The 26,288-nt window shown below is 39.7% G+C and overlaps 1 protein-coding gene across 1 annotated transcript; it reads left to right on the top strand.

The window, feature by feature from the left end:
* Positions 1-16,545: 16,545 nt before the first annotated feature.
* On the top strand, positions 16,546-17,440 carry LOC104116007 (putative EG45-like domain containing protein 1). Its single transcript, XM_009626779.4, has 2 exons — positions 16,546-16,661; positions 17,166-17,440. The coding sequence occupies exons 1-2, from the start codon at positions 16,556-16,558 to the stop codon at positions 17,438-17,440; spliced, it is 381 nt and encodes a 126-aa protein (XP_009625074.3). The 5' UTR covers positions 16,546-16,555.
* The last annotated feature ends 8,848 nt before the right edge of the window (positions 17,441-26,288 follow it).

The following is a 26,288-nucleotide window of genomic DNA, read 5'->3' as shown; positions in this document are numbered from 1 at the left end:
CGGCTTCTAGAAGATGTACTTGAGCGGGTCGAGCTGAGATATCAGATGCGTAGTGTATGCTGACATATAATGCCTTAGTTTTTGGGCAATCTAAGTTAGAGCGCAACAAGTGTGTTCTATCAAGGTATACTTGGACTCGCCTGGCATGAACTTCTTACTTAAGTAGTAGATGGCCTGCTCCTTTCTCCCAGTTTCGTCATGGTGTCTCAACATACAGCCGAAGGCGTTATCCAAGATTAACAAATATAGTAACAATGGCTTCCCGGGTTCGGGGGGGACCAGCACTGGTGGATTTGATAGATACTCCTTGATTATGTCGAAGGCTTTGGGGCACTCTTTTGTCCATTTTGTGGCAGCATCCTTTTTCAGCAACTTGAAAATGGGTTCACAGATTATCGTGGACTGGGCTATGAAGCGACTGATGTAATTCAATCGACCCAGGAAACTCATTACATATTTCTTACTCTTCGGTAGTGGCAATTACTAAATAGCCTTGATTTTTGATGGATCCAGTTCTATCCCCTTCTGGCTTACAACGAAGCCCAACAGCTTTCTAGTGGGGACTCCGAACGCGCATTTTGCTGGATTCAATTTCAAACTGTACCTTCGCAGGCGTTTAAACAATTTCCTCAAATCGTCCAAGTTCTCTAAACTCTTTCGAGACTTTATGATTACATCATCCACAAACACTTCAATATCCTTATGAATCATGTCGTGAAGAAGGGTCATTGTGGCCCTCATGTAGGTGGCACTGGCGTTCTTGAGACCTAACGACATGACTTTATTGCAGTAAACTCCCCAAGGTATGGTGAAGGCTGTCATCTCTGCATCTTTCTCGTGCATCAAGATTTGGTGATACCTAGTGAAACAATCCACAAACGACTGCAGCTCATGCTTCGCGTAGTTGTCGATGAGGATGTGGATATTTAGTAGAGAAAAATCATCCTTTGGACTAGCTTTGTTGAGATCTCGGTAATGCACGCATATTCTGATCTTTCCGTCTTTCTTGGGTACTGGGATTATTGGTGACCCTTACCACCTTCGCTTCTATCTGCTTGGTCACTTCTTCCTTTATCCTTAGACTTAAATCAAGTTTGAACTTTTTGGATTTCTACTTGACCGGCAGTCTGGTATGATCGGTGGGCAGTAGATGCGAGACAATGTCAGTGCTTAATCCCAGCATGTCATCATATGACCATGCGAACATATCGACGTACTGTCGGAGGATCTCAACACATTTTTCCTTTTGCTCGGCTTCTAGATGAATGCTGATTCTGGTTTCTTTCACGTCTTCTTCACTTCCAAGGTTGACCACTTCTGTTTCTTTAAGGTTGGGATTTTCTGACTCTCTAGCTATTCTATCTCCGATGGTAGATTGTCTGGCGTCATACTCTCGTCATACTCCCCGTAATCTCGGTCGTTGTGCTCGACGGTTTCGTTACATGTCACAATCGCAGAACGCGGGGTTTTAGTATTTTGATTACTGAAAAGAAAAGCTAAGTACAAATGAAGCGGTAAATAAAGTTTCAATATATTGAGAAAATGATTTTTTTTTATTTCATCAAAAGAGGAACGTCTTAAGCATTCAAAAGAGGCAAATGAAAAAAAGGTATAGACACTGTGCATGCCTCAATTGACCGTGCGCTTTTTGAAAGAAAATCTTTTACAGGTCCATACTACCAAGATTCTCAGTGAACCAAAGATGGACTGGTAGTCCAATTCCACAGCTCTTCTCCTGGTTTAGCATCCCTGATACTCGGTGTCTTGATGTCAGTCCCTTCACAACATTCTTCAATCATATTCACGAACAACTTTTCCATCCCGTCGATGATATCATCTTCTGGCACTAAACTCTGACTCGGACTTGAAACATGCTTTGGCACAAAAACCTTTGTCTCGGAGCTATCGGTACGAGCTTTCCCCTCTGAAGGCTGATATCTAGTGCCGGCCCTTCCTTTCTGCCCGTTAGGTTCAATTGGCTTTGTGATCCCGTCTGACCTGGCTCCCAGCCCTGTTCCTGGCCTGTATCCATATTTCATCATCTCCCTCACAACCATCTTGGACCTATACGGCGACTGCATTCCTAAGTTTTGTTTAGTCTCTTCCATTTCGGTAGTCTGCATAATTTCCACTGCATGGAAAGTAACTCTGTCTAGTCCTTCAATGAATGGAACAACATGTTCCAAATACGCGGAGTGACCCCACTCGCCTTGGACCATGATCTCCTGACATCCCCACTCAAATTTCATGCATTGGTGTAAAATGGATGGAACGACCCCTGCCATGTGTATCTAGGTCCTTCCCAGCAGCAAGTTGTAGGAAGAAGAGATATCCATTACTCGAAACAATATAGGAACTTCGACCGACCCGATCTACAAGGCAAAATAAATTTCTCCGATGATATCCTTCTGCGAACCGTCAAAGGACCTTACCCTCATGTGGCTTTCCTTGACTTCCCTCAAATGAATTCCTAACTCCCGTAGGGTAGAGAGCGGACAAATGTTGACTCCTAACCCTCCATCGACTAGCACTCGGGATACCACTTTGTCCCCACATTTGATAGTGATATGAAGAGCTTTGTTGTGACTTGCGCCTTCGATAGGAAGCTTGTATCTTCTAAAAGTGATCATATTTGCTTCGACCATTTTCCCAATTGTCGCGGCCTGTACCTCACTGGTGGTGTTGCTTGGTACACTTACTCTACTTAGTACTTACAACAGGGCGTCATTATGGCTATCAGAACTCATTAACAAATCCGTGACTGATATCTATGCTGGAGTTTTCTTCAGCTGCTCCTCCACGGAGTACTCTTTGGTTGACATTCTCTTCCAGAACTCAGCAGCTTCTGGGTCTATTATGTTCCTTCTTTGAATTTTCTCTCTTCCCAAGTTCCCTCGATTGGCATCTTAAGGGGCATAGCATCTACTAGACCTAGTCATACCACGGGCTGCAGCGGAGTCTGTCATTTTGGCCTTCCCCTTCTGCTGGTACGTCCATGGGACAGTGTTATATTCTCGACTTTCTTCATAACCTGTAGCAACGACAGGTTGTCACTAATAAGTCTGAACAATCATTGTAGGTCTCACTTGTACTGTAATCATTGGACCCCTTTGAGGAGGGATCCTTGCGGCTTCTGCATTTCCTATAGTGACGATTGTTCCCTTTTGGTCATATTCTTCATCTAATGTGATCATGTTAACTCCCTGGTTTCAGTGATTTGGCAGTAGATTGCGATTCATATTGGGCGGCGCCGGAATGAACTGAATGGCTCCGCTCTTGATCAGTGTTTTAATTTAGCTTAAAACCATATTCAGTATCATACCCAGGTACATTAGAATGGTACACGCACCTTTTAGTTGAATCCAAATACATAGAGGGATACTCAAGAACCCTTTCTTCTATTGGATGTATCAATCCTACTCTTCTCAATCTCTCGAACAATTGGTCCAGAGGCTCAGCAATCGAGGTATAATTTCTAGGACCCCTCTTTTCAAAATTGGGACGAGGGCGTGGTGCATAAGCTGGTCGATTTTGGTGAGTAGTGGTTTGGACCTGAGCATATGGTCGCTGTGGATTCAGGTTGTTGTTGGCTCGAGGAGGGTTGTATTGTGGTTGAGGATGATACTATGGCTGGGTGTTATAGACTGGAGCGTAAGTGGGTGGTTGTGAATGATTGTTTGGGGAATATGAAGTTTTTCCGTGATGTGGGTTGGGTTGATAGTAAGGTACGATTGATAAGACATTCTCTTTCTTCTTCTTTCCGCTATCGTTTGACCCTGATTGGATGGCCTTTTTGGCCGCTTGCAGTACTGTCATGGATTGTACTTTACCGGATTTTATGCCCTCCTCTAAGAAATCTCCCATCTGGACCAGTTCGGGGAATATCTGTCCCATCATTCCCATCATCTTTTCAAAGTATATCCCTTCCTGGGTTCTGATGGAATACTTGGTTAATTCACTGTCATCCAGCGGAGGTTGTGCCCTGGTGGCCTCTTACCTCCACCAACGTTCATATTCTTGGAATGACTCGGATGGTTTTTTCTGCAGGTTCACCAGTGCCAACCTATCAGGAGTGATCTCTGTGTTGAATCAAAAGTGATTCATGAATTCCTCCACCATATCTTGCCAAGTTCTCCAGTTTTGCGGATCCTGTCGAGTATACTTAGTGAGTGCTTCTCCCACCAGGCTCCTTATAAATCACTTCATCCTTAGCTTCTTATTCATCCCCACTCCGACTAACTTGTCAAAATATGCCCTCAAATATGCGTGGGGATCACCAGTCCCACCGAAGATATCAAACTTTGGAGGCTTATACCCTGCTGGCACATCCACATCCGGATGGATACAAAGATCTTCGTAGTCCAAACTTTCACTTCCTTGGGCAACTTGGAGGTTCTTTATTTGCTTTCTCAAGATTTGCAGCTGATTAGATACTAACTCCTCTTCTTTATACCTGGCTTCTCTTTCCATCTCGGCATATTGGTCAATCTCAGAAGGCACCCTTACCGTGACACTCACGGTAAAGGTAGGTTTAGAGATGGCATATACATGGGTAACATATTGCTCATGAGCAGCAGTATCTGCCATAAGTATGTGCTGGTGAGTGGTAAAAGTGACTCCGTCACGATGGGGTGTGAGTTACATTGGTAGTGATAGGCGGGTTTTGTGGTGTCTGGACGTACTGTGGTATGTATGGAGTGTGTATAGGGGGATTTGGTGGGTTAATGGGGGTATGACTTGAGTGGTTAGAACTGAAGTTGGAGTGTTGTTGTTTTGGCGTGATATGGAAGGAAAATGGTCAAGAATTGAATCCAAAGAAGGAAAACGAGGTGGTTGAGGAAGCGTTGCCACAGCCAGATGTGCTAGTTCCCTGATATGTTGTACTTCCTCCCTTAGAGACTCCATTTTCGAGGCCATCCTGGTCACGTGTTCATCATTCCTAGTATCGTCCTTCTCCCCCAATCACCCTGGGTTGTCGGCTATGACCAGAGCATGTTCAGTCGGGTTTTTTTATAGCTGACATCTTTCCCTTTGATCTTAGATTATACGGTGGTTCCGCCAGTTTCGCTCGATACAAACCAACTTTCTTTTCTTTTGGGGGTAATATTAATGCAAAAGAAAAAATAAGAAGAAAGAAAAGAAGAAAAAAAAAGGAACAGGAGTCAGTTTCTTTATTTATACAAGGCTAATACGTTTCCTAGAATTCTTGAGGAACTCTCATTATCAGAGGTAGGCCTAAATCATAGATGTTTGACAAACATTTAGACCTGACACATTTAGATCCGAAGCAAGTTTGTTTTCATTGATAATTTGGACTGAGATAAGTGGGAACAATGATTACATTACTATTTCATAGAACTACATGGGCTTGTACAACTTGCCCTTTTGGAAGGTAAAAGAAAACTAGAGATAAGGTACAAAGTGGGAAATAAAGGAAAATCAACCAACTCTAATAACCATCTCCGGAGTCATTTCCCATCTCCTCTTTTTCTTTTGGCTCTTTTTCCGGATCTTCCTTTGGGTCTTGTTCAAACTCCTCCTCATCATCGGTGAACTCTGAACCCTCCTCTGGATCCTCTTCTGGCTCTGTGCTAGACTCTATTTGGATGCACTCCACTACCCATCATCGTCTTCAGCAGGTGGCAACATGTCATCGATGGATCCTGGGACCACTTTACGATGCATTGAAGTAGTCACAAGGTAATGTGGCAGGATCTCATGGTAAATTTGCAAAGCAGCCACTGCGTCCTCTAGCCAGGCTATACCCTCTATTCTTGGTCGGGCCATCTCGTCTTCCTCGTTGATCCAAACATAATACTCAAGAGTGCACCACAAGTTTTGACCAATTGACATTGTGACCAGGTCGTTCCACTCTTCTTGGAGCCTTCTTATCCCGGGGATCGGAATCTGTCCGTTGTACTCATCCTCATATAGTGTCGTCCTTGTCCACAAAGGCACAAATTGGATCATCCCGAACTGTCTGAGAACCCGCAGGGGTGAGTATGGTTGAATGCCCTCAAGTCCAATCAACTCAATGAAGTATTTCTGAGGAGTCCTTAAGATTTCTCTTCCACCTAACCATGATAGATTCCAGTTGATCCATTCTCCGCTCAGATTGGTCAGCATTTCCCTCCACTCTTCTTGCCCATGTGGGGAGACCCAATGTCTTATCCTCTAGTTGTGGCTGCGGATCATGTTGTTGTCGCCCACAAAGTAGTCAATGGTGGCCTCTCGCAGGAAGAAATGTTCGGTATCCCAGATCTAAAGTAGCAAGTTACAACACTTAAATAAATCATACCCTCGTGCACATGCGGACAAAGCCCTCAATATCTCAGCTAGCACCATCAACACCAAAGTAGCTTGAAGGTTTCCACGGAAGTCTCCAGAACCACGGGTAATAAAGGCCTGGAAGAAGGATAGGAGGAAGTGGGGCGAGTCAGTTTAGCTGACCACATCCCTATTGCGGGAAGTGTAGGAGATGTCATCCGGGGGTATATCACTATGGTACCACTGTATGTTACGGATATGGAGTCGAGGGGCATCAGTTAAGGCACTGCCCCGTCAATCTAAAGTTACCAAGTAAGTCACTCCTTAGTACATCATTCTGAACACCACATACGTTTCCTTGTTATATATGTACATTATATTGAGAGCCTGCATAGATATGGTCTTAACAAGATGCTAAATCACAAAACATTGCATGTACCTACTCTTAACGAAACGCATTATTCGTGAAGCCACTTTATCACAATTCTCTTACTTACAATATCTTGAGGAATTGAGTTATAACCCAAGGCTAATACTTCCCACTTGCTTCCCTAAATTCTCAACAAGGGACTATACCTGATGAATTTCTTACAGAACCTTTTGATTGAAATGGATAACATCTACTCACTTATGCTTATGCATGCACCATCATAATGTTTACCTATTTGGTATCAAATCTAATGTAAGGCAGCCTAGTGTTGAGATATTTCTTGAGCCACTCTCTTTCTCTCCTATGTATGTGGCTCCTATGGTTTGAGTTGTTACTTTACTCCTTTATGAATATCATAGACCCTTTTCACTGTCTAGTAACATAAGAGCATGTCTCTGCACCTATCATATGTGTACATGTCAATTGAAATGGTCATTTCCCTACATAAAGTCTCTCTGAAATTTGAGATCCTCACAAATCCGTCATAAGAAGATCTTGTGTTTGCCCATCTTAGTATAACTTTCATGTCCACTTAGGATATTCCACAGTAAGTAGCTCACTTTGTTCCTAGTACTATAGTAGCCCATGACGTGGCCTGGTATTGCAGAAACATGTCCAGCTCATAACAAATGTTCATTTTCTCTTTATAGCTCTACAACATGTACTGGCGGTATTACTTAGTTAGTAAATTCATTGTGCTAGTTTCCTGACACTGGTTGGATAACCATGAGAGATCGCATCCTTCTATATGATGATGTAACACTTCCTTTCCCAAAAGGACCCTTAATAAGCTCTCCGTCGAGACCAAATTCACCTTTGGGGTTATCATAGCATCATGTCTGCTTCTTATGTTTTTCCCATCCTCTGGTAGAATATGGGTACTTTTCAAGTCATTAAATCCATGGCGAACGCATTATGAACATTCACAAACCTTTCATGATTATTTTATAGTGTCTCCCTGGGTTCCGTTATCTTTAACACTCGGCTTCTAGAATCATTTACGATGCCATTATCATGTGCGGAGAGTTACTATCCTTAATATTCCACATCCCTGGGTGGATAGGAGTTTTATTTGCCTTTCTTCCCGGAGCATCATATCAACCATTAGAACCTCTCTAAACAATGCATGATTAAATCCAAATATTAAGATGTCCTAGCTATATGGTTTCACTCGTGAAAGGTGGAAATTAGATGTTTCAGATTTTTAGGCGCCTATCATGAACATATTAATTTAAAGACAAGTCTATCGTACCTCTATTCCTCTCATATATTGTCAACTATCAGGAAAAGGGTTAAGCTACCAGAATTATAATAATCTCATAAGTGTTCAACCTCTTTTTCAACCTGGTAGGCTTAGGGCGTAGTTTCCTTGTGTCAAATACTGTCAAGAGCGTAACGCGGCTTCATGTATTTTTGAAATCTCTATCACATTCAAGGTGAAAGAATCTTCTCATTTTTGAGTTAAACTAATTTTCCCTACAGTCAAGGAGGCAACTGGTGTCTGGTACTTGGCTATTTCTCCTTAAGGCTTACTATTACCGAACAAGGCACATATGGAATGAAACAATTGCTACTATCCCTTTCATAACTCATCGTCTTCCGAGAGTAACTTATGCTAACGTCTTTATCCTCCTGATCATGCCTCCCATGTATCATATGTCTAAAACGACCCACTTCTTTTACATCTTAGGATCACCTACATGGTTCCCACATTATCAATGTGTACTAGATAACTTTATGCCTCATTTGTTGAATCAATGATGTCATCACAATGATTAACCATGTCAGCACTATTGGTGGTCACCCTAATGTCTCTTAGAATATAACCTCCTGAAATGCCTTGCTCAGCACCTTGGTGGATTCATGAACAATTCCAGCTCAACCTCGGACCTCGTTGTTCCTATTTGTAGTAGATCTATAGCGAGTTTTAGTTTCACACATACCAAATTAGAAGCATCATTCTGTGATCAAACATATTCAGGTAGGAAATCCTATGGTCTTATTCATTTATCCACATCGTAGTATAAGGAGGATGAGGGGGTTGAAGGTCGCTAAGGGTCCAATTTGGGTGTTTGACATAGAGATTTAGAGTTGAAGAAAGTGAACGGGATATTCTTCAGATTTTCTCTATGAAGATACTATGTGAATTGGTAATAAAGTAAAAGTAAGTGTAGTACACATTGGGACTTATGGAATCTTGAGGAAATAGGCCAAACTACGAGTATGACATTTCCCATAGTTGTCCTCTATGCACCCGGTGCTTCATGTGTCTACATCAAAGAAGGTATCTGGAAATCCTTTGTCTATCATTCCGGTGGAAGCCATTGAAGATGGAGCTAATGGTTAATTGGCTTATTAGAGGTACCTAATTGTCATCCTTGTTAGATAAGTCCGGAAGTTGAGATTGCCTCCATCAAAGTGCTATGGCCAAGTCTGTGAGTCGAGGAGGCCACCTCGGAGGCCGAGAATGTTGTGGAAAGAAGATATTCTCACTTGTTTGTATAGCGAAATGGTTGTGGTTCGAAAGGTACTCTCTATGAGTTATGACTTAAAATATGTATAGTTCATATCAAGGTACCACTTTTGATAATGTAATGCCGGTTATGTTGAGATTTGTGTTATTGATATATTGTGATGCTTTGTTGGGTTGTGGATGTGTTTTTAGGAGTGGTTTTGATGATTCTTTGGTAGGTGGTTAGGCCCAATACAAGGGAGACTCTGCCAAAATTTCTGAAAAATTTGGGGGTTAGTCAAATTTGGGGGCTTGTGATGTGTGGAAGAAGAGATGAACTATGTTGGGTGTTTTGGGCAGGCTCTACTCCTCATTTGAGGACGAATGATCCTAAGTGGGTGAGGATGTAAGGCCCCGTAAAATTTCTCCAAGGACTTTGAGGTTTTGTGGTGCCGAAGTAGACTTATGTATACGAAGGTAGTAGTTAATCTTCGCGGCAAGATTGTGAGCCGCGGTACAGACGTTTTGGGTTGAAGAATACACTGAGGAGTTGATGGAAAATTTTGGCAGAAGAAGCCATTTCTACGGTCTGTTTTGCGACCGCAGAACCATTCCGCGGGCCGCATACCTATCGCAGAGTCGAGCAGAAAAATAGTTGAATTTTGAAGGTTGTTTCGCGGTCCATTATGCGATCGCATACCTGTTTCGCGGTCCGCACTTCTGTCGCAGAGGTAGCATGAGGAATTTTGTTGGACGATTCTGTGGTCCATTCTGTAGCTGCATAAGTGGTCTGTGGACCGCAGACCTGACCGCAAACCGGTCCAGGCCATCCCAAATTTTGGCATTGGTTTCGCGGTCCATTTTGCGAGCCGCATATCTATTCTGCGGTCCATTTTGCGACCGCAGACTTGAGTTCAGAGGGTCCATGTTTTTATTTTTATAACCCGACCCTATTTTGATAAATAACCTTTGGGGCTTATTTTGAAGCAAATGTCTGATGATTTTAGAGAGAGTTAAGAGTACCTTAGAGAGAGAAGGACCTAGCATTCTAATCATCCATTCTTGCCCCAAATCTTCAAGAATCATGGAAGCCACTCATTAGACCACCATCTATTCGGGTAAGTTCTTGTCCTGCGTCATCCATGCAAATTTGTTTAGGGTCTAAGTATGTTATGGGGTTAGAGATAGGCCATGCATGTACCAATAGGAGGTAGTATGTGGGGTTGTTAAACTATATTGGGTGGTTTCTTGTTGAAATTGATTAGGGGTGGAAAGGATTACCATTGTAGAACCTTGCATTCAATTTTGCATAATAGGTGTTTGACAAAATTCCCAAGAGAGTTATATCATGAGAATCCTTCTAATTATTATCTGATTTTCGCTATCTTTCTATAGATTGATATTGCTAGAAGTGTTGGAACGTTGTAGTAACCTAAGAAAAGCTCAAGAAAGGTATGTTGGCTAAACTTCTCTCTTAGAATCGAATTTCATGATGTTCCCGTAAGTTTTAAGTATGGTTGGCCCAGGTTCTTAATTCCCATATTCCGAGTTGTTCCTAATAAATTGAATTATCCCGAGTAGGCAAATTCTTGAAATATGTATGTACTCAAACGTGTTCCACTTACTCCTAACTCATCATGATCTCCTTTGGGAATGTGTTCAAGTATAATTTATGTGTTAAGGCGATATAACTTTAATTCATGTTTCAAATTGAAGTTTATTAAGCTTAACATGGAAAGAAAACTCAATGTGCTTAAGACTCATATTGCTCATATACATATTTGAGGTCTTGATTCCAAATACCCTTAATTGTTGGTAACCTATGATGATGTTTGTAAGTGAAAGAAGTGAGATGAGATGTAAAACGTAGCGATGGTTGTTGTAACTAGTGCATTTGATTTGTATTGGTGTTTCAATCGTAAATCACCATGCTCTCCTTTATAAATATTTCCAATGTGATTTGAGTTCTTACATAATCATGAGTTGAAATTGTGTATTGCCCTTTTGAGAAAAAGTAATTCAAGAATAAGTGGTGTATCACTCGTTATGATTTTAACTCGTGCTTCAATTACTAGTCATTTTGCTCCATTCTTTGGAAAGGAATCTATTGTGTTTAAAGCCTTCATTACTAATGGATTTAATTTATGATTTCCAAAATATTCTACATGTTGATGTTTGTGATGATAATTCTTGAATGTAAAGAAATAAAAGTGTGGAATATAAGATACGACCACTGTGCCTTGGATGAAGAATCATATGTATGGCCAAGAGAGCCAATGAAATAATGATGTTGTGAGTGGTTGAAAGTATTAATAAAACTATATACTATGTGAATGGTCAGGAGGTGAATGTATTTGTATTTCTGCTTCCTTTGTGTGCAAAACAAAATATTTTTGGGAGTATCATTAGCGAGCCGAGGAAGGGTAGGTCGTAAGGCCCACACCCGAAACTACACGTGCCAGTGTAGGAGTGGATTGTGATTATTCCCCTTATTTGGGATGAGATTGAAATATTTATGTGATGAGATTATTCCCCTTAATTGGGATGAGACTGATGATAGCTGTGAATTGGAAATGATGAAGTCGACCTACACGGCATATGTGGGAAGGCGGCCTAGCCGATCGGGTGGGGATCAGATGCTATGTCACGCGCATGGTGGTTCCTACTCTTGGTACCACCTTTCTTTCGCATCACATGTCAATCAAACATTAGGTTAGAGGCTCCATAGACATGTTGTGGTGGTGTTCAATGTTGGGTTATGAACTAGAGGTGTTGGTATTTGGCAAACATGTTTTCCCTCAAAATTATGAACTTGTAATATTTTGGAAATTGTAAAATGAATATCCTTTGAGTAATGGAAAAGAATGTAGAATATTTTACTCTTCTCATGCTTACCTCTTGTTATTGGGTCTTATATTGTTAATGGGCGAGGCTGGGTAAAATGCATCTAGCAGGCTTGCTTAACAGGGGTATCTCGGTTGAGTGCCGGTCGCACTCCCCGAGGTCGGGGCATGAGAGAAACTCTCCTGAATACCACTCATAGATTTCACGGTGCCCAAACCTGTCAAATAGCGAGTCGAGGCTCACCTATCCGTCTTCGATATTTCTCAGACCTCGACTGTTGGCCAGGCCTAAAACATACAAGAACCGGTAATCGGGCATAGTAACTGGCAGTATTGGTTTCCTTCCATTGAGTGACAGCTCCGTGAAACTAGTGACTTCCTCCAATGTCGGCACTAACTCACAGTAGGCAAACTTGAACACCACCTTAGCCGGATCCCAAAACTCTATCAACAGGTGAGTGAGCACCCTGTCTGCTCCGATGTTCAGCAAAGCAGTCAGTGCCCCTAGGTGTATCCGAATCTCATCTCCGTGTTCCCGGCGAATGTTCTCCCCCTACTGCTTTAACTTGTGTGGCACTCCCATCACCATGTTAATATCATAGATGTTTTGGTTGATTTCCATTTTTTAGATGAGTAAAAGGAAGGTGTTTGGTAAGTGTTTGCTTCGGATCTTTAAGAGTCTTGTCAGGTTTGTTTGTCTTTCCACAGAAGTCATGTCGTTAGGTGCATGACCCGTTGACATCATGGTGGGTTTCCTAATTGTGTGTCGATTCCAAGGACCGACTCACCTAAGGTTTATGCAGTATGGCCTATTTTTGCTAGAGTAGAGTGTTTCCTACTTTTGAGTTAGACTGAAGGCTGCGAGAAGTTATGTCAGTTGACCTAACAAAGCCATTCTCTGAAACTAGAGAGTTTTAAAAAGAAGGTTCGGAGGGGTGTAAAAGACAACCCTCGCGTGCCATTGTGTGTGATAGTGTACAGCCAAGAATCGATAGGAAGAAATGTGATGATAGTGTATACAAAGCAGTAACACTCAACAGTGTAGCAACAATAAGCATGATAATAAGCATAAAGAGCAAATAAGGCACGTAATTGCAATATTATCTACAATTAAGGCAATGTACAAATAAATCTAAATGCCAAATTTTGTCATAGTCTGCTAAGGTCAGAACCTAAGTGTGAAATTCCCCAGCAGAGTTGCCATGTTGTTGCACCCTATTTTGCACTAGTTAAAATAAGATTCAACTTGTGGTTTCTCTGTTGTTGATAACTTAGCTCTTATTTTCACATGTTTTCATACAAACATCAAATATACCTTTAAGCTCTTTTCAAGCATAGATGCACTAACATCGTTTTTTCTAAGACTCTCTTTTAAATCCATTCTTTTAAACTACACCCTCCCTTTGTAAGAATTATGTCCTAATATATGGTAAGCCATGCCCTTAGTACACTAGTTAAGGCATAGTATAAATAAGTGATTCTAAATCTAGTCTAAGTCTTATGGAGCTACCTCAGGTAGATTTTAAGGGGTGCCTAACACCTTCCCCTTAGACGAAAAAGAACCCTTACCCATAATCTCACCGGTTAGCAGACTAATAAAGAATATGACTTAGTAATTAAATAGGTACCCTAGTATAGCATTAAATATTAGGTGGCGACTCTCTTTTATAAGAAGCATGGAGGTGTATATTATTCTAATGAGATGAAGGTGCTATGAATGTAAGCCTAAGATATACCTTGGATTTTAGACTTGAAGAAAACCATTTGAAAATCTTTATTTTTTTGGGGCGATAGTACTTTATTTTCGAAATGATTTGATTTCCCTTTTGAAGATAAAACTTGTGTTTCAAATCTGATTTTTCCTTTTTGTGAGAGGAGGTGTCATCTCTTACTAACATTTTGGGCTTCAAAATCCTTTAAGAAAAAAGTTAGCGAAAATATAGCAAAATAACTTATAATTAGCAAATGTGGGATTGGTTACTAACTAATACTTCTTTTAATCCTATATTATTTAAGGCTTGCCTAAGTTTTATATGACTTAAAATATAAAGTAAAGCATTTAATCTAATATATAATTATCGTATACATATGAGATAAAACAACAACAAGAACGTAGCAAAATGCGACAAGGCAGTGAGGCTTAGGCAATGAAGCAGTAAATAATAAAGGAGTTAAAGGAGAGGATTGGACTCTAGTATTTGGGCCTCAAAGAGGCAGGCCCAAAAGTAATAGGGACGGCGACATCTGACTTCGAATTTCCCAAAAGATAGCAATGCCGGACTTGGGACTGAGTTCCTTATGAACTCAACAGGCCCAAACAAATGTACATGTGAAAAAAGAGAAGGTCATTGGATACATATTCTGTATATTCAATCATGCATAAAACACATAAGTACATGATTGGAGCAAAACATAACAAACTATCAATATTCAAATACTATGAGAACTTATACTAATGTGGCGGTTATACATGGTAAATAGTTTACATTGAAAATCTTTCGTTGTCATTAGACACTAAACCCAAAGAGAATAATAAGTGTCAATGAATTAAGGGCTAAGGAGAGAGTTCCAATTAAGGTCGATGCCCCCTTTGAATACCCTGACACTTCAAAGTTCCCAAGGGTCTCAAGGCCCAGGTCAATGCTTATGCCGGGAAGAGCAGCCCAACCTAGGGTTAAACTCTACTCCCAAATACCCCTAAGCACTAACGACTCATTTTTCTCCATAGGTTTAAGTGCCAATGGGGCTCTTTCAATGTAAATCAACTACCATAATACACCCTACCACAAAAGTATACTTCCTCTTGGCAGAATAACATAAGAACACATAAACGATTTCATTTTTATAACTACATTTTCAATAATAAATGAATGAAACATATATTAAACAAGTCTCAAGGTTAGATTCCAAACACGCATAGAGGTAATAATACTATAACATTACTGCTAAAGAACCTAACATTTGGGATCACACTTTTAGGATAGATAAAGAGTAGACAGTTCAGATATGCAGCAACCTAGAAATACAGATGCCTCTGTCCTAGCAGACTGATCTCAGATTGGTTAGGCTAGGTCTTACCACTAGCACACACATATGTTAACAACATTACTTGGAACTCTTTAAAGCATCAATAATGGTTTAGACAAACAGTCATAGTTAGCAACCTCTTCAAGTGTTATTAAAGATACCAGAACATAATCTGGACTCTTAGTATGACTACATGTTTATAGATTCAATCATGGAATTCCTAAACGTGCTTAACATGATCACATATTATCAATCTTACTTCATTTTGGAATTGAGGGCTGAATCGCATCTTCATAATAGTATTAACCTTAGGTAAAATATTATGTCCAAGCAGTAGCAATAAGAAGTTTCTATTAGGATTTACATACCAGGTTTAGTTCAGATTAGTAGGGAAAGAGAGAAATGAGTGCAGTTTTAAAACAATGCACAGGAATATGAAATCACGAAGACAAACAGAGGTACATGCAGCATTTTCATTCAACTGCATATAAATGTTTCAAATGAGGTTATGATCATGAAGACAAACAGAGGTACATGCAGCATTTTCATTCAACTGCATATAGATGTTTCAAATGAGGTTATGATCTTACATAGACAGGGTGAGTTTCACCTATTATGAGACCAAGTCAGTAATGTCATAAAGGGATTAAAGACACGGGAGATATTGTACCAAACAGTTTAACTCAGCTGTACAAACTAAGATTAACATCTAAACATGAGGCAGTTATGCTCAGCTTAAAAACAGTTATCATTCAACTATAACAAACATGACTATAACCTATTTTTTTGAAAAGATAACTTCATAATAACAATAGTCACATTTAGTTATCTTCCCATTACTGTTTATCCTTTTACCAGACAGTGTCGTATTAGAGGTTTTAGTACGTTTCTATAGAGCTTATGACTCAGTTTTACCGGTTTTGGAAATGTTGTATTGTGATTTTGCATTGGAGCTATTATAATACTTATCAGCTTTATTTCATATTTTTAGTCGTTATTTCTGTAATATTTTCTTGTTGATTAGGCTTACCTAGTATTAGAGACTAGGTGACATCACGACGTCCTAAGATGGGAAAATGGGGTCGTGACACCTTATTAGGCCTTTCTTGTCAATCTCCGGACTTCTCCGATCCAATTTTCACTCATCCTAACAGAGAGCTCTAAATTGCTATAGGAGGATAAACTTCAATAATTTGCACAATGCTAAAGAGATAAAACAACTTTTATTAACTTACTATGAAAAATAAAATAAATATATATTAACTTACCATATCTCAAGTGATATTTAATAATTAACCTACCTTAAAATTACCTTCAGATAATAGTACTATTATCATGTAATCACAAGTGGAACATGAAAATATTCCATTGCATCTCTATATAGTAAGACAAGAATTGCATAATAAATGAATTGCCTTAATTTTATTTAACTGGTTACTATATTTTAGCCAGTGGACACTTAGAGAAAATACTATAAAAAGGTAGTGGTTGGCTAGATACTATATCACTGAAATAAAAAAAAGTTTTAGAAAAGAAATGGCACTTCCTAAAAGTATTTTACTCATTATTGGTGTTGTGGCAACTTTGTTCTCCATAGCTTTAGCTACACCGGGGACTGCCACATTTTATACGAACTATGTTCGTAAGTATTTTCTTTTCCTTTCTTTAAAATCTTAATAGACCCAAACAAAATGGAATTTACGTTGTATACATTGAGTGGTGTAAATTTTGTTTACTCTATAAATAAATTTTAATTTATTGTATCAGGTTTGTTATCATTTTATCATGTTCTCATAATTAATGTTTATTGAGATATTTACCTGCAATTACTGCACTATACATGACTTGATATGTTTTATATTATCAATGCTAAAATTTAAACTAAAAAAAGAACTTTATTGACAAGAGAAAAAGTATGAAAAGTGATTAACGTATTTCTCTTTGTAAAATAATGAAAAAATGAAAAGATTCTTGATCATACATGAGTTTATTTTTACTTCAGAAACAGAACAAGAATAATTGTTTTATTCAAGTGAGCAACAATGCAAATATCTCATTCATTTATTTGCTTGATATTAATTTTTTTTTTCATATAACTGATGCTGAATTTGTTTGGAACTGAGCGCAATTGTTATTGTTGTTACAGCTTCGGCATGTTATGGAAACACACCAGAAGGTACCATCATAGCAGCAGCAAGTGACCCCCTCTGGAAAAATGGTGCAATATGTGGCAAATTTTTCAATGTCACATGCACTGGTCCAACAAATCCAGTGCCACACCCTTGCACTGGCAAGAGTATTGTGGTAAAGATTGTTGATCATTGCCCTGGATGTGGTGGAACCCTAGATCTATCTAAAGAAGCCTTTTCAACTATTGCTAATCCTGTGGCTGGAATTATTAAGATCGACTACGTCCAGTAAGTAACGTTTTTTCACATACGTGTCTATACTCCTTATTAAAAATATTGAATTCAATTGAATCTTTTAACTGTGTGCCGTATCTGTCACTGAGTATAATGTTCTATGACTTTCAGGACTTCCTGAGGGCATCAAAGACGGCGCATCGAATTCCAATCTATAATTTATGTCTGCATATCGAAGTATACTCCATAGCGAAGTTGATTTGATAAATAAATCAAAACAGATGCATGTACTTGATCATTTCTAAGAATAAAAGTTCATCTTTTTCTTTTCTCTTTGTTCTATGTTGGAAGATATTTTAAGTATGCTTTATCAAGTGCAAGCCGTTTACTATATATTTGTATCAAACAATTGATAATCCTCATAGGAGATAGCCCACCTATGTAATCCCTTATCGACATCTTCCAACGACATTGCCCTAGTTACAACCACCACGAAATCGGTTAATCCTCCTGAGCCCACACTCGCCCACTAGCTATAAGCGCCCGTTCATTTTCATTAACATTAACTGAAGATCAGCTATGCATTTAAAACTTGAAGTCATATTGCATCCCAAAATGATAATCAAGCTTTCACGTCCATCTACATTCCAAGCAAACTCTTCTCGTCACATTCAACATACTAAGCAGCTACTTGATCTCTGCCGCTCATACTTGACCTGCTAACAATTCAACTACTACGAGATGTAACCCTCCATGCCCTTCCTCAAGGCGACAATAATAGTACACCCGAATATGCAAGGAAAAATATCCTGCACCACATCTGCAACTCCACTACAACTCCTCGACGCCCAATTGATAGCAGGCGCTCAACATCGTATAAGAATGAGTAGGAAGGGAAATGAAAACATAAACTTTAATGGAATCAAACCGCATGGCGAGGAATCAAGAAGGGAAGTTCTCCTAACAGCCTTGTAGCCTCTCGAAGATAAGTACAAACGCCTTTGTACTAATCCGCAAGACTCTACTAGACTTGCTCATAACTCGTGAGACCTAAGTGAACCTAGTGCTCTCATACCAAACTATCACAACCCAAAACCCACTATAGGCTATGGTGGCACCCTACGTTGCTGTTAGGCAAGCCAACTGTGAACCATTTAAATAATTATTCATTTTACTTCTTTTGAAATCGTGAATTTTATTAGATAAAGAAATTAATGCATTAAAATCATGGATACATACAATTTAAATAAAATATAAAATAAAAGATGGCTTTAAGCCAAGCCATAAACACCTACTAGAACATCCCAAAATTCGGTGTCACAAGTGCATGAGTAACTACTAAGAAATACAATACCAACACAACATCTGTCTGCAGAGACTCCGTGTGCTGCGGATCATAATATGGGATGCAGCTCACGTAAAGTCCCCATAATAGCTGCGCCTTTGCGCCCAAATGACTACCAGAAATATATACCTGCACAATAAGTGCAAAAGTATAGTATGAGTACGTAAATCAATGCGTAGCCAGTAAGTATGTAGCCAAACTCCGAAGAAGTAGTGATGAGGGATTAACATTGACACTTACTAGTGGTCCAATATATTAAATATAATAAAGTAGACAAGTATGAAACATGGTAAGTAACAGTGAGAACAAATATAGCCAAATAATACGGTTTAAGAATGAACAATGAACACAAAGTCCTCATAACCGGATACCTCCTCAAATGGAATACGTAATGGTCAACACCAAATAAACGGTCACATCTCAAGTCAGGAAAACTAATGAGTACGCGGACTCCTTATTAAGTATTTCGCATGATTCTGCCAAGGTGAAAGACCCGATCCCATAAGAGTAAAGGCACGAATTCCTGACGTGGCGTATGGCCCGATCCCATAATAGTACCACTGAGGCGTTCAACCCGACCCCATAATCGTGTACACTGCCGAGGTCGACCAGCACGAACCATAGATGCATCTCATAATACTGTCGAGCCGAACGACCGGATCCTATAATGATAATGTTGAGGCAATCAGACCGATCCCATAAGAATAGTGAAGACTTGATGAGTCACTGGCCCCACTCACGAATATATGTGTGAGTTGTGAAATTCTAGAAAACTTCCAAACAAATACATACAACACTGGAGAAAACTGTAATAGGAAGTGAAATCTCTACTGCTAATCAATTAGCTGTCCATATATCATGAATCATAAGTCTGATACTTTACGCAGGTCTAGCCTCGGGAAAAAGGTATATTAAAGCAATTAAACAAGCAAGAATAACTCAGGTATTATAATTAAGGCATGGCGTGACTCTAAGTCTACCTGAACCTAATCATGAATTCTAGCATACGCACGGACACTCATCGCCTCATACGTGCGTAGCCCCTACAATATGTAGCACATAGCAAATACAATACCTACGGGGTAAATTCCCTCTCACAAGGTTAGACATGAGATTTACCTCGCTCCGAAGTTCCATAATTGGCTCCAATGACTCTCTAACACCTCAACCGATGCGGAACGATCCAAAACTAGCCAAAAAACATGCAAATCAATCAAAATAAACTCCAATACTCATAATTTAACAATTAATAACCAAATCCCAACTCCGTTCGAAAAGTTAACAAAGTCAACAATCGGGCCCACGTGCCCGGATTCCAAAACGTTTCGAAGATAATCATTACCTATAGCACCACGAACTCAATAAGATAATTTATCTCTAATTCCATGTCCAATTCCTTGGTCAAAATCCAAAATACCATATTTTAGGTTTTCTTCCAAAATCTCACATTTCAACAAAATTCTATGTTTAAATCCATATATAATCCATGTATTTATCTTACAAGAAGTGGGAATAACTGTCACGCCCCGAACTCGGGGAGCGCGACCGGCGCGCAACCGAGTGAACCGGGTCAAGAAAGCCTGTTAGATACTTTCTACCCAAACTCATTTATGAATAAAGAGAATACATATTTTCGTTAATTAGACAATAAGGAGATCATATATACAATACCAATTTATTACCATAAGTTACTTCATTTTAAAGTCTCAAATTACACACACTTTCATAATTTGAAGCGGAAGATGTAACACACATACAACATTACTATCTTGACTTTCCCAATACCAATACAACCTACACCATGTCTACAGAGCCTCTAGTAGATACAAAAGAGTACTATGATAGTGGCGGCAACAAGGCTCCGGCTATACCTCAAACACAATACACGAGGAATAAAAGATACATGACCCCATAATGAAGTGGGGCTCGTCAAGTCAGCTGGGCAAAGGGTGTACCGCTATCACTGATCAATGTCTTCTGCTGTAGAACAACATGCATCTATTGAATATGTAACATCCCCGACAAAAGAGACGTTAGTACATATGGAATAGTACTAGTATGAATGACAAAACACCCTCTCAATAGAATGATTAATAATACAAGCAAGAACAATCATAATATCAGTGGAAACCTCAAACAACATCAAACCTCAGGTTAGGACCAAGACAATGTTCAAATAAATTTCCATATTTTAAGTTGGGAGATCTTTAGTACAAATATGCCACCATTCACAATACCAATGTTCACAATACCAATACCACCGTACTTTTAGCACGGAGTCCGATCACGACCCGATCGGCTAGGCCGTCTCATTCGAGACATCAACCACAATCACTATTTCAATTTCAATTTCCAACACAATCACCACTATGTTTGCGGCATGGCGTCCGATCACGACCCGATTGGCTAGGCCGTCTTATTCGAGACATCATCCTTTTATACCAATCATCTCGTTTCATACTTCTTTCACATCTATTCATTTCATTGGCACTAGTGGCCACAATTATAAAATCATTCTTGGCACATCAGCCGTATTTAGTATTTCATGCTCACCTTTTTCACATTCAAACATCATCATCATCATCATCAATAAGGCGTTTCAAATCAAGGTTTTTAGTACACATGTGAGCATTTAAGTTTCTTAGGCACATAGAGATGTTTCACAAAATTTGGCATAATAGCCTTTGTTAGAACTTGACTTGAAGTCATAATATTTTTAATGCACAGCCCATACTATGAACACATTCTTAAATCATAACATAACATGATAAAAATATTTAGGATACATATTGAACATATATCTTTCAACACAAGCTTATTTGGAATAGCCAATTTTTAATGAACAACTCGGGACTTACATAAATTATATGAATACCGTGTGATTCAATTCTAAGAGAGGAGTTTAGCCAACATACCTCAAATTCATCCCTTAATGATACTACAATGATCCACTACACTAAGCAACTTCAATCTACAATAACAACATCCAATGGGACCAATATTAATAATAAATTCCATAATTTAGACCATTTAGGCACTTTATCAAAAACCTAGTAGGCATGAATCTCTACATCTCTTAACCATAGAATTAGTTCATCCAACTACTACCATTTGCCAACAATTTATCCCACCATCATTCTTAAACAATTCATAACTTCCAACATCACATACATGACCATCCATCCATACCCAACCAACAAAATTCTATCAAATAATCACCTTTCAATCTCTATAATGGTTATGTATTTAAATTGGGATCTTATGACTTCCAATCACCATCCCATAAGTCCTAACACATATTCTGTACATAAATAATCACCATGAATTAGTTAGAGACGGTAGACATACCTATTGTAGACCAAATTTTGAAAGACAACTTTTGGGGTGTTCTTGAGATTTTGAAGAAATCCTATGGAATAAAATCAAAACCTTGTTGTAACTAGTGAGTGAGAAGTGAAATCATCCTAAAAACACACTTAAAAATTCACCTTAGGTGTGTATTGGAAGTCTTGGCCGGATGGGTGATGGAGAGAAAGCCCTAGTCTTGAAGAAATGACTTAGCCACTCTCTTTCCCCGACCTTGAGGGAAATTTTAGGACTCTTACGTGCACGGTCGTGCACCTGGGCAAGTGACCGCGGATTTGGCCGTGCACAAAAGGCAGAATACCCTCTAATATGCGTGGCCGCGCATCTCGGTGCACAAATGGCACAGGTCCGGTAAAATGGCCATAACTTTCTGTAAAAATATCCAAATGACGAACGGTTTGATTCGATGGAAACTAGACTCAAAGAGATTTAATTCGATAGGTATATTACCTCCTAAGTCTTATAGTTTGGTAGTAGCATGCGTTTGAAGTAGTATCTTGTGCGAATTGAGACATCCTTTCCACTTAATATATCCAGCTTGTTCCACACAAATTCTTGCCATTCACAAAACTCCTTAGTATGTTCCAACACACCTTAAACATATATTTTCATTTCAAAATGATGTGGTCCTATCCCATAGGTATCCTTTAATACTCGAATACGTTATTCCCAAATACAATTGGCGCACTTTAAAATCTTAAATTATTAGGAAATTTTAATGGGGCCTTACATTCTCCCCCGCTTAGGAACATTCATCCTCGAATGAGGGTTAGAGTCTGCCATAGAGACCTAATGTGACTTAAATCTTTATCTACACACCAAAAGTTCCAAAATTTGGCTAACTCCCCAAATTTCCAGAAATTTCGATAGAGTCTCCCCTGTAACGGGGCCTATCCACCTGTCAGTGAATCCTAGAAACCAATCCTAACAATATATACATAATCCGATGACGCAATATAATATAAAAACAACACCAATCGTGGCCCCATAAGTAATATATTACCAGAAAAGGAACACCCTTTTCATAAGTTGTACAAATGATACGTAATTCATAGGGAATAAGTTCATAGAACGATTACATAGATATTCAAACAAATAAGGGTACTTCTTCTTCATTTCTTTCTCGGCCTCCCATGTGGCCTCTTCAACCTGCTGGTTTCGCCATAACACTTTCACGGAGGTAATTTCTTTATTTCTCAACTTTTGGACTTGCCGATCAATAAAAGAAACTGGAATCTCTTCATAAGTCAATTCCTCATTAACCTCAATAGTCTCAACCGGAACAATGAGTGTCGGGTCTCCAACTACTTTCTTCAACATAGACACATGAAATATAGAGTGCACTAATGACATCTCAAGTGGTAGCTCATGCTTGTACGCCACCTCACTGATCCTCTGAATGACTCTGTACGGTCCGACATACCTCAGACTTAATTTTCCTTTCTTACCAAATCGCATTACACCCTTCATGGGGGAAACCTTCAAGAATACCCAATCATCTTCTTTGAACTCCAAATCCCTACGACGAATATCCGAATAGGACTTCTGACGACTCTAAGCAGTCTTCAACTGCTCCTTAATGATCTTAACTTTTTCCATAGTCTGATGTACGAGGTCTGGCCCTATCAACTCTGCTTCCCTAATCTCAAACCACCCAATGGGAGATCTACATCGCCTACCATATAAAGCCTCGAATGGTGCCATCTGAATGCTAGCATGATAACTATTGTTGTAGGCAAATTTTATGAGTGAAAAATGATCATCCCAACTACCTTTGAAGTCAAGAACACAAGCGCGCAACATATCCTCAAGCGTCTGAATAGTCCACTCTGCCTGCCCGTCAGTCTGCGGGTGAAAGGCTGTACTAAGATTCACCTGAGTACCCAGACCTTGCTAAAATTTCTTCCAAAAATTAGCCTTGAAATGTGCCCCCCGATCAGAAATGATTAAAACTGGAGTGCCATGCAACCTGACTATTTCTTTGATATACAACTAAGCATACTATTCTGCTATGTCGGTAGCCTTAACCGGCAAGAAGTGTGCTGATTTCATGAGTCGATCCACAATCACCCAAATCGAGTCGAATTTATGAGGAGTGCGAGGTAGTCCTACCAAAAAGTCCATATTAATCATTTCCCACTTCCATATTGGAATTTCTATGTTTTGTGCCAACCCACCGGGCCTTTGGTGTTCGGCCTTCACTTGCTGACACTGTGGACATCTCGCCACAAAGTCAGCTACATTCATCTTCATATCATTCCACCAATAGGCTTCATTAAGATCATGATACATTTTTGTGGAGCCCGGATGCACAGAATACCTAGAAGTGTGAGCCTCAGTCATGATTTTCTCCCGGAGACCATCTACATTTGGAACACATAGACGCCCTTGGTACCTTAGTGTACCATCACCCATGCCAAGAGAAAAGGCCAGGGTCTTGTGTTTATAAATCCCCTCTTTCAATTGTGCCAACAATGGATCGTTGTATTGCTTCTCTTTGACTTTCACAACAAGTGATGATTCAGCCTTATTTTGCACAATCACCCCTTTTTTACTAGAGTCTGCAATACGAACTCCCAAACTAGCCAATCGATGAACTTTCTTGGCCAATGTCCTTTGATATGCCTCCAAGTGTGCTAAACTACCCATAGATTTCCAGGTAAGAGCATCTGCCACAACATTAGCCTTCCCCGGATGATATAGAATATCAATGTCGTAGTCCTTGAGTAACTCAAGCCATCTTCTCTGCCTCAGATTCAATTCCTTTTGCTTGAAAATATATTGAAGGATCTTATGGTCCGTGAATATATCCACATGGACCCCGTATAAATAATGGCGCCAAATTTTCAAAGCAAATACCACCTCCACAAGTTCTAAGTCATGTGTGGGATAGTGTTTCTCATGATTTTTGAGTTGTCTAGAAGCATAAGCAATCACTTTGCCATGTTGCATCAATAAACACCCAAGTCCGATTCTCGAAGCATCACAATATACTACAAACCCATATGTACCCTCTGGTCGGGTCAACACCGGTGACGTAGTCAATCTTTTTTTCAACTCCTGGAAGCTCCTTTCGCAAGCATCAGACCATTAGAACTTAACCTCCTTTTGCGTCAATTTAGTCAACAGAGAGGCAAGAGTAGAGAACCCCTTCGCAAATTTCCTGTAATATCCAGCTAAGCCCAAGAAACTACGAATCTCTATTGGAGTTTTAGGTCTAGAACAATTCTTCATAGCTGCAATCTTTTTAGGATCAACCTTAATCCCTTCACTAGAGACGACATGACCCAAGAATATGACAGATTCGAGCCAAAATTCACACTTTGAAAATTTCGCATATAACTTGTGCTGATATAGGGTTTGCAGAACAACCCTGGGATAATCAGCATGGTCCTCTCGACTTCATGAATATACAAGAATATCATCAATGAACACTATCACAAAGGAGTCGAGAAAAGGCTTGAAGACTTGATTCATTAGATCCATGAATGCCATCGGGGCATTTGTTAGTCCAAAAGACATCACCAAAAATTCAAAGTTCCTATATCGGGTTCTAAAAGCTATTTTCGGAATATCCTGCTCCCTGATCTTCAATTAATGATACCCGGATCGTAAATCAATTTTGGAGAAGTACTTAGCACCCTGCAATTGGTCAAATAAATCATTTATCCTTGGCAGTGGGTACTTATTCTTGATTGTGACCTTGTTAAGCTTCCGATAATCCATACACATTCTTAGTGACCCATCCTTCTTCCTTACAAAGAGAACCGGTGCGCCCCAAGGCGACACACTCGGCCGGATGAAACCCTTCTCTAACAAATCCTTCAATTGTTCCTTTAGCTCCTTTAATTCTGCTGGTGCCATTTTGTAGGGCGGAATGGATATAGGATACGTGCCTGGATTCATGTCAATCCCAAAATCAATGTCCCTGTCTGGCCGGATCCTAGGGAGCTCATCCGTAAAGACCTCCAGAAATTCATTCACTACAGGCACGAACTCAAGTGTAGGTGCCTCAGTATCGGTGTTCGTAACCCGGACCAAATGGTACACCCCTTGTTGATCATATTTGTGGCCTTAAGGTAAGAAATAAACCTACCCTTCGGCGCCACATCATCCCCCTTCCACTCAATAACTGGCTCATTTGGAAATTCGAACCTAACGGTCCTGGTTCGACAATCAAGCTTGGCAAACACAT

This window comes from Nicotiana tomentosiformis, chromosome 7, assembly GCF_000390325.3.
Source record: "Nicotiana tomentosiformis chromosome 7, ASM39032v3, whole genome shotgun sequence".
NCBI lineage: Eukaryota > Viridiplantae > Streptophyta > Magnoliopsida > Solanales > Solanaceae > Nicotiana > Nicotiana tomentosiformis.
Note: the sequence above shows the minus strand (reverse complement) of the source record. Positions and strands in the feature narration are given on the sequence as shown.